The sequence below is a fragment of the Carcharodon carcharias genome, chromosome 17 (assembly GCF_017639515.1).
Source record: "Carcharodon carcharias isolate sCarCar2 chromosome 17, sCarCar2.pri, whole genome shotgun sequence".
In the NCBI taxonomy this organism is placed as follows: domain Eukaryota; kingdom Metazoa; phylum Chordata; class Chondrichthyes; order Lamniformes; family Lamnidae; genus Carcharodon; species Carcharodon carcharias.
Window position 1 is genome coordinate 23427509 of NC_054483.1, and position 10158 is coordinate 23437666.

The 10158-nt window shown below is 50.1% G+C and overlaps 1 protein-coding gene across 1 annotated transcript in view; it reads left to right on the top strand.

Annotated features, from left to right (window-relative positions):
* Positions 1–9848, top strand: part of slc23a2 (solute carrier family 23 member 2) — a 99058-nt gene extending 89210 nt beyond the window's left edge. Inside the window, exons 12-16 of the mRNA XM_041210379.1 lie at positions 1022–1127; positions 2581–2710; positions 4234–4371; positions 6997–7092; positions 8317–9848. Of these exons, the coding sequence (XP_041066313.1) occupies positions 1022–1127; positions 2581–2710; positions 4234–4371; positions 6997–7092; positions 8317–8546 (700 nt within the window). The 3' untranslated portion in view covers positions 8547–9848. The remainder of the gene's footprint in view (positions 1–1021; positions 1128–2580; positions 2711–4233; positions 4372–6996; positions 7093–8316) is intronic.
* The last annotated feature ends 310 nt before the right edge of the window (positions 9849–10158 follow it).

Genomic DNA, 10158 nt, shown 5'->3' on the forward strand with positions numbered 1-10158 from the left:
TGCGGGGGAGTGGGGGGGCAGGAGGGGGCAGATAGCCCTGCTGCGTGGGAGGGGGTGGGCAGGAGGGGGCAGGTAGTCCTGCTGCGGGGGAGAGGGGGCAGATAGCCCTGCTGCAGGGGAGGGGGTGGGCAGGAGGGGGAAGATTGCCCTGCTGCGGGGGAGAGGGGGGGCAGGAGGGGGCAGATAGCCCTGCTGCAGGGGAGGGGGTGGTAGGAGGGGGCAGATGGCCATGGCTGAGGGTGGGGGGGGGTAGCAGGTTTGCAGGAGGGGTGTAATGATGACCATGAAAACCATTGTTGATTGGTGTAAAAAGCCATCTGGCTGATTGATGTTCTTTAGGGAAAGAAATCCACCATCCTTACCCGGTCTGGCTTACATGTGACTCCAGAGCCACAGCAATGTATTTGACTCTGAAACGCCCTATGAAATGGCTGAGCACTTAGTGATGGGCAATAAGCGCTGGCCTAGACAGCGATGTCCTCATCCCAGGAATGAATGAAAAGTAAAAAGTGACCCGGAGGAATATGAGCCAGTGGAAGCCTGACCAGTCACTGGCAGTACCAGGCCACAGTGTCGAACACTGAGTGACTCTGACTCCAGCAGAATCAGACAGTGACACTGAACAGAATTAAAAGCAAATACTGCGGATGCTTGAAACCTGAAATGACGTTTAAAGCTCAGCAGGTCCGGCAGCTTCTTTGGAGAGAGACACAGAGGTAACATTTTGAGTCTGAAAGAGCAGTCGCAGCCTCCGATCAGACAGACTGGTGAAGTGAAAATGAGCTCTGTACCACCCCAGATAGGAAGGAGAAGTGAAAGGTTGTCCAGTGGTCCATCAGCGACTCCAGTGTACTCTTAACTGAGGATCTGAGGAACCTCAGCTGCGATGTCTGGTGTAGTCCAATTGCCTGTGCCCCTCTGGTTTGAGATTCCAGTGGAAGAATAGGAATCAGCATCTTTTCGATGGAAGTATTTTGTGTTCTCTCTTATCTCATGATTTGTGTTTGACTCCTGTTTGTAGGGGCATCATGATTGAAGGCTTGTCCTGTGTTCTGGATGGATTGTTTGGAACAGGGAATGGCTCGACTTCCTCCAGCCCTAACATTGGAGTATTGGGGATCACCAAGGTAAGGGTGGAAATCGTTGGCTCGTTTGTGCTCCCTTCACAGAAAGCAGATTGTTGAAGCAACCCCAGTCATGACTCTGGGAGCCCTAGACTTGGCTGTCAATTAGTAAGTGGCAGCGATTTGGCTATTTAAAGAGGCTCCCTTTCCTCCTACGCTTGTACAGATTCAGTGACCAGATGAAACATACTTGCCATACTTGGTTTGGCTTGGGACTGACCCTCCACACTGGGGTGTCCCTGGGCTTCTTATCTGGCATCGATCCATTTCTGCTACAGATTGGAAACGTGGGCAGGAAGAAACTCCTCAACTTCATCCACCTCCTCCAAACCTATCCCATAGTGTGCCCTCTCTACCCACCATCAAACAGCTAGGTTCTTTGAAGGGTCCAGAATCGTCTGTCTATTTTATACAGATATCTGATAAGCTTCTCTCTGAAGGCCTCCAGATGACCCTCCCCTCACCGCCCCGCCCCACACTATCAATGTGGGATGCTGAGGGTCCACAGTGCGGTTTCTGAACCAGGACCCAAAATCCCAGAAGGTTCAAATAGTTTTATTTTTTCCAATAATAGAGGAGAGGCTTTAGTAAACCCAACATTGATTTGTCCAATGTTTCTGGCTGCCTTGTAACACTAGGTCACCGTCCCCCTCTATCTTGTGGGCTGAATGGCTTCTCTGCTGCTTGAACTGCTAGCTAAACAATTGTTCATTCTCTCCATTCATCGGAGACAGTAGTGTAGTGGTAATGTCACTGGACTAGTAATCCAGAGGCCCAGGCGAATGCTCTGGTGACATAGGTTCACATCTCACCATGGCAGCTGGTGGAATTTAAATTCAGTCAATAAATCTGGAAGCGAAAGCTAGTCTCAGTAATGAGGGCCATGAAACCATTGTTGATTGTTGATGTCACAGATGGGAAGGGCATGTGCTATCCCTACCTGGTCTGGCCCACATGTGACTCCAGACCCACAGCAACGTGCTTGATCCTTGACTCTGAAATGGCCCAGCAAACTGCTCAGCTAAAGGGAATTTAGGGATGGGCAACAAATGTTGGCCTTGCCAATGCTGCTCACATCCCATGAAAGAATAATGTCCAAGGTCTTACAGGCACCCGATAACGAGTTTGTAAATAAAGCGACAAGCCAACGTAGGGCAGCTCATAGCAGGCCTTGAGATATTGTTATGTTCCAGCTTTCACTGTATTTTGGAACTTGTTTTCTTCACTGTCCACCAATTCTTCACTCGTAAACACCATTCATTGATAATGTCCAGGAGCAAAACCATTGCTAACCAGGAGCTGCTTCCAGATCCGGATCTCCTGTTGCTCTTAGGCACAAGGAGTGATGGGCTGAATGGCTTCCTTCTGTGCAGTCCAGACTGTCTCCCGTTTTGTCATGTGAGGGCTTTCTTAGCTGACGATGCCCTCATAAGCTTTTCTTCTGTTGGTTCTTCAGGTAGGAAGCAGGAGGGTGATCCAGTATGGAGCTGCCATGATGCTTCTTTTGGGAATGATTGGAAAATTCAGTGCTCTCTTTGCATCCCTCCCAGACCCAGTCCTCGGAGCACTGTTTTGCACTTTATTTGGTAGGTTGGGACTGTTTGCCTCAGAGCTTTCTTCAGATGTCAGTTCAGCGGACATTTTTGCAGTCAGGGTTTTGTGCCTTAGCTCATATGGCGGCTGTGTTTGGACTGAGAATCACCTGATGGTTGTGACTGAATCATTCAGTCCTGTGACCAGGACAAATGGCACCTTCCCACAGGGAGTGAAGCAGCAAGGACTATTGACCTAGACTGAGGGGAATAGACGCCCTGAGTAGGGAGTGAAGCAGCAAGGACTATTGACCTAGACTGAGGGGAATAGATGCCCTGAGCAGGGAGTGAAGCAGCCAAGACTATTGACCTAGACTGAGGGGAATAGACTACCTGAGCAGGGAGTGAAGCAGCAAGGACTATTGACCTAGACTGAGGGGAATAGATGCCCTGAGCAGGGAGTGAAGCAGCAAGGACTATTGACCTAGACTGAGGGGAATAGACGCCCTGAGCAGGGAGTGAAGCAGCCAGGACTATTGACCTAGACTGAGGGGAATAGACGCCCTGAGCAGGGAGTGAAGCAGCCAAGACTATTGACCTAGACTGAGGGGAATAGACTACCTGAGCAGAGAGTGAAGCAGCAAGGACTATTGACCTAGACTGAGGGGAATAGATGCCCTGAGCAGGGAGTGAAGCAGCAAGGACTATTGACCTAGACTGAGGGGAATAGACGCCCTGAGCAGGGAGTGAAGCAGCCAGGACTATTGACCTAGACTGAGGGGAATAGACGCCCTGAGCAGGGAGTGAAGGAGCAAGAACTATTGACCTAGACTGAGGGGAATAGACGCCCTGAGCAGGGAGTGAAGCAGCAAGGACTATTGACCTAGACTGAGGGGAATAGACGCCCTGAGCAGGGAGTGAAGCAGCCAGGACTATTGACCTAGACTGAGGGGAATAGACGCCCTGAGCAGATTACATCAAGGATAATGGAAACTAGGCAGTGACCTATCATTGGGACAGTACGAACCAGCTTCTGACAAACCTTGAGCACAACAGTAAGTAGGAATTGATCAACATTGAGGGCATTGAGAAATGGGGCACTGATCTCAAAGGTATAAAGAAATAGGATTTGTCCTAGATTGAGGACAATGATTTACGTGTAGAATCTAGGTAATGACCTACAATGAAGGCACTTGGGACTAGGTCGTGATCTATAATTAGGATTTCATCAACATCTCGGATGACAGAAACTAGCTAGTGATCTGAAATGAGGACAGGAGGAACCAAGTCATCACCTACATCTAGGGCAATGACTGACAGGGACACATTGAATCAAGTGATTTGCCGGAACTAAAATATTAGAAACCACTTTGAGTCCAGCACTCTCAGAGGGTCAGCACTGAGGGAGCGCTGCACTGTCGGAGGGAGGGTCAGCACTGAGGGAGCACTGCACAGTCAGAGGGAGGGTCAGCACTGAGGGAGCGCTGCACTGTCGGAGGGTCAGCACTGGGGGAGCGCTGCACTGTTGGAGGGAACTTTATGTAAAAGGGTTTTTTGATGGACTGTTCTTTCTGCAGGGATGATTACAGCTGTTGGATTGTCCAACCTTCAGTTTGTTGACCTCAATTCATCTCGGAACCTATTTGTCCTGGGATTTTCCATCTTCTTTGGTCTAATGCTGCCCAGTTACCTGAAACAGAACCCGCTTGTAACAGGTAAGTTTGTGCATCTGTCATGACTTGAATCCTGTAGCATGCTTGAGGTTAGCTGAGATGTATTGTCCAATGGATCAAGCAAGCGTGCAAGTAGATGAGTGCTTTTGAGGAGTTACCAGAGATATGCACCCTGTTCCCCCAGACTTCTCTGTCCTTGAACCAACAGGCTTGATGGATCAAATGGCCACCTCCTGGCCTCTGTCTCTCTATTAGCTGCGAAGCAATTGTTTTCTTCTCCCAAGTCACTTTGAATGGCACTTAAATTGCCAACTGCTGAGTCCTGAGGCCTGTATTCAGCATGAGACCCACTTGAACTCTCTGTTTGCCTGATCTTTGACACCCCTGTTATTGATGCTCATTCCCTGAAATAGCCACCATCTTCTTTCTCTCGAGCCTACAGATGCCCAGCTGATTAAACTGTCCACCATCACAATGTGGTCGGACCATGACTGGGACCCAGTCTCCTTTTCCCAGACCGTTCACTATTTCCCAATCAGCCTGGCTCTCAGTCTCTGTTATCAAACATCTCTCTCAACCCTTTTCCTTCCTCCCTGCACCTTTGCATCCAAAGATGGAGGGTGGTCTTGGTCAGGAACTTGCCGAGAAGCTTCGCAGCCCTTTCTTCCCAGGCCCCGAGTCTACATCTTTATCGAGTTTGTCCTCTATCTCCACTCCTGTTGCATCGTGCTCGCCACCTGTTCCCATGAAACTGCCGACCATGTAACTGTCCCTACTGGCAGCCAGCCGAACTAACTCCGTAAACCCTTTCTTCTACTTCAACACTCCACTCCTTTCAAAACTATCCCTCATTAGCAATCTCTTTTTAAAAAAAAAACTGCTTCACTTCCTCTGTCTTTTCAAACGCCCACTTCCATCACCTCCAACCTCCCTGACTCTCCCAACGCCTTGACACCTCCAAAACTCGTGCCCATCTTTCCATGTTTGAGTCTCCCACCTCTGCCTCCTTAACCTTCTTGACTTTTCCGTAACCTTGGGCATGATGGTGGGGGTGTGGGGGCAGGGACTGCCCTTGCTGGCTTCCACTCTGACTCATTCAGTTGTCGTCTGAACATTCTCGTCAACAATGGCTGCTCTTCTAAAGTAATGCTAAACAAAGGCAAAGCTCAGCCGCTTTCTCATTGTGCGCGAGGGTTGCACCAGGTCCCTCACCAGCTTTTATCTTCCTGGCTATTTGTTCACAGGGTGTGGGCGTCGCTGGCTAGACCAACATTTATTAGCCATGCCTTGAGCAGGTGGTGACGACTTGCTGTCTTGAACTGCTGCAGTGCATGTGGTGCAGGTACACCCACAGTGCTAACTGACACATGTTGCATTGTCAGTCCATCGAGAACCATATTGGAGAGAGTTGGCTTCACATGCGTGTGACTGGACATCACTTCGATGTTTCAGTGCCCTGACAGAGGTCGATTCTCTCCACTTTAATCAAGCTTTAAAACCAATTTCAAATCTCTTCAACACAGCAGAATTCAGCCCAGATCTGTGGGCTCATGCCTCGTTGTATGGGTGTCTTCTGGTTTTCTTCTCTGAATTATTTGGACTTGTTAGTGCGGTGTCTACCTGCGAAGCAACCAAGGCTTCTGATTTGACTGTGGCACCATCATTTACCATTCATCTCCCCTGCGAGTTTCAGCCGATATGTTCCTTTCGTGTGATAAGTTGCTGTGAGTTCGAGCAGATAAAGTTGCAGCGAGGGGAACACAGTTTCTGGAATCAAAGTGAACAGGCCAAATATTTTCCCTCAACTTCACAGTCCTTCAACCTGATTAACAGCACAAGGACTGAGAAAGAAACGTAAATAAAACTGGGTGAATTCAACCTCAAATGAGATACAGAAAGGGAAACATTGGGGTGGGGGGCGGGTGTTGGACTGGATTAAAAGAGAGATGCCTTAGCAAAAAAAAAAAATGAATTTCAGATCTACGTTTTTAAAAATCTCTCACAAGAATTCAAACCTCAAGGAATGAGACTCCAAACTTAGAAAAGGTAATTTTCTCGGCCGAAGTTGTTGGTTGGCAATAACGAATATTTAGTTGTTATAGGGGTACGTGGACTTGAAATAATTTGATTTTAATTTTCTGAAGAGATTTGAATTTGTATCTACTATGCAATTAGACCAGCTTCACACCACTCAGTACATTGGACTGGGAAGGCAGACGGCGAGATAACATTTCAAAAGTGGCACATCTCAGAGAGCAGCGTTGAGATGTCCTGTGTTTCTGCTCGTATCTGCCCATCACGTGCCACTGTTGTGCCATCAGTCACACTGACACCTATTCAGCTTGTTCCTATTTGGAGTGCAAATTACAGGCCTGCTGTAAATATACTCAAACAGAGGCACTAGAGGGTTTTCACCAAAATCTAAGATGGACCTTAATCCATATCTATCGTGATTGGAATGAGCTGTTGAACCCACTCCTGGCTGTCTCTTCCAAGTGTCTGTCTGTCTCTCACTCTCTCTCCCACTCACCCTCTCTCCTGCTTTCGCGCTCTGGCTCTCACCCTCTGGCTAGCCCACTCTGGCTCTGGCCCACCACCCCCCCACCACCCCGCCCCCCTCTCTCTCTCACACTCTTTCTCACACTCCATCTTTTGTTTCTCTGACAGGTATTTCTGAAGTTGACCAAGTCCTGAATGTTCTCCTGACGACAGCAATGTTTGTAGGAGGTTGTGTTGCTTTTCTGCTGGACAACACCATCCCAGGTGGGTCTCAATGTTTCAGTGATGTCCGCAGTGCAGACCCGAGTGCCTGATCCTGACCTGATAAACCATGGTAGTGAACTGGAACATCTGTATCTTCCCTGGCAATCAGACCCTGAGCGCCTCTCAGTGTGGGGAGTGGTGCACCGCAACCTGACAGTGATGGTGCGCTGCGACCTGACAGTGATGGTGCGCTGCGACCTGACAGTGATGGTGTGCTGCGACCTGACAGTGATGGTGCGCTGCGACCTGACAGTGATGGTGCGCTGCGACCTGACAGCGATGGTGCGCTGCGACCTGACAGCGATGGTGCGCTGCGACCTGACATTGATTGTGCGCTGCGACCTGACAGCGATGGTGCGCTGCGACCTGACAGCGATGGTGCGCTGCGACCTGACAGCGATGGTGCGCTGCGACCTGACAGCGATGGTGCGCTGCGACCTGACAGCGATGGTGCGCTGCGACCTGACAGCGATGGTGCGCTGCGACCTGACAGCGATGGTGCGCTGCGACCTGACAGCGATGGTGCGCTGCGACCTGACAGCGATGGTGCGCTGCGACCTGACAGCGATGGTGCGCTGCGACCTGACAGCGATGGTGCGCTGCGACCTGACAGCGATGGTGCGCTGCGACCTGACAGCGATGGTGCGCTGCGACCTGACAGCGATGGTGGCGATGGTGCGCTGCGACCTGACAGCGATGGTGGCGATGGTGCGCTGCGACCTGACAGCGATGGTGGCGATGGTGCGCTGCGACCTGACCAGCCATGGTGCGCTGCGACCTGACCAGCCATGGTGCGCTGCGACCTGACCAGCCATGGTGCGCTGCGACCTGACCAGCCATGGTGCGCTGCGACCTGACCAGCCATGGTGCGCTGCGACCTGACCAGCCATGGTGCGCTGCGACACTTGTACCTTCACTGGAATTGTTTCACGGAAGAGCAGGGCAGGTCTCCCTGTTAGCCACATCCAATATTTATCCTTCAATCAACATCCCTAAAACAGATGCTATGCTGATGAGCTCATTGCTCTTACTGTGATCTCACTGTGCATAAAATTAGCTGTTTCTCCGACATTATAACAGTGACTACACAAACATGGGCTGTGAATGAGCCTTGGGATGAACATGTGATGTTAAAGACATTCTTATAAATGCACCATTTGTTTTTAAATCTATGGATGTAGGTACATGGTGACCTTTCATCTCTGACCTTTTCTTTCATGATAGGAACCATTGAAGAGAGGGGTCTTCGCAAGTGGAAGGCTGGAGTTACAGGGGCCAAATCTTTGGACAGCAAAGAGACTTACAACTTGCCATTTGGCATGAAATATTTGAAAAAATACAAACTGTTCAGCTATCTGCCTATCAGCCCAACTTTCACAGGATACGCTTGGGGCAGGTACCAGGAGCAGAGCAGCATGCGACGAAGAGCTGAGGATGCAGAGGCCTCAGTATAGCATGTAGCCAGCCATCTTGTCCTCTCTCTAGTTGTAGGATTTCATTCCACTGTTCAGTTTGTGGCCTGAACAATGGGGGAGTGGGGGTGGTGGTGGGGCGATTCTGTATTCTAACACTTCCCCCCCACCCCAAAAAAAAAATAACAAGAAAAAGCAAAGTATTTTCATGTTCAGGCTGGGACTGGAGCCGAGTCTGCATCTTTTGTCCATTTGAAGCCCTTTGCGGGTGCCCTGTGTTACAGCACCTCATCGCTCACCATTCTCAATATTGCCAGAACAGTGCCGGATGGCCTCGTTTCACTCCCCTCCCCCCACCCACTCCAAATCTGGACGTGATGCTAACCTACCACACCCCTTTCTATTTCAGTGGAGCATGGGAGAATGGCGGGGCTGGCTGATGCAGAGTAGGCATGTAAAATCATGTGTGTGCGTGTTCGTTCCCCTGGGGATATCAGCAAAAATGCCCTGGGTGAGCTAAGACCATTCAGTCCCTTGTGCCTGCCTGCCTGACTGACTGATGCTTCAGCTCATCCAGCCCAACTCCATCCCCGCCAATTCATTCCAAACGTTTCAGATCCTTGAATTGAAGACTGGCTCTCCCAGGATCTGTCTTTTACTCCACTGTGCGCTCATTCCGGTGTTTGGTTCTATTTGGCCTGAATTGCTCCTTGTCCATTTGTAAAGCCATGTAATATTTGATATATACCTCTGTGAGGTCCTTGTTTAAACTTTCTTATACATTGTAGCACTTCAGCCAGCCTCCTGTCTGCTTGTTGCTCAGCTACTTATTGCTACTGTCTGCAGACCTTAGAAAACGCACTGTGGTGGATTGCACAATGTGAAATCCAGACTGATGGTAGAGGTACAGCCGGGAACCTTGTCTGCCTGCTGCTCACTGTGCTCATTCTCACTCTTGTCTCCCTCTCTGCCTTGTATCATTCGTTCGCTTCCCCCCTCTTCCCTTGTAAGCCTTTGCTTTGCCATTTGATCTCCTTGCTAGCTCAACAGGAACAGAGCTGAATCCTGAAGGAAAAGCTTGCCTTGCCCCCCTGCCCTCCCCCCATTGGTCTGCAGCCACTGCTTTCCCAAATCGGGCTGATTGGCAGATGTGACGAGCTGACAACTCTGTTGCTGACCTTTGTGGATTGAGAAGTTCAGCATGGATAGGGGAGGTGCAGATAGAGACACACACACACAGACCAAGAGAGTGACACACACACAGACAGACCAAGAGAGTGACACACACACACGCAGACCGAGAGAGAGAGTGACACACACACACACAGGCAGACAGAGAGAGAGAGAGAGAGACATACACATAGAGACAGAACGAGAGAGAGAGACACACACACAGAGACAGACTGAGAGAGAGAGACACACGTGCACACACACACAGACAGACCGAGAGAGAGAGAGAGACACACACGTAGACTGAGAGAGAGAGTGACACACACACACAGGCAGACCGAGAGAGAGAGAGACACACACACACAGACAGACTGAGAGAGACACACGCACACACACAGACAGACCGAGAGAGAAAGAGAGACACACACACACACGCAGACCGAGAGAGAGAGTGACACACACACACAGGCAGACCGAGAGAGAG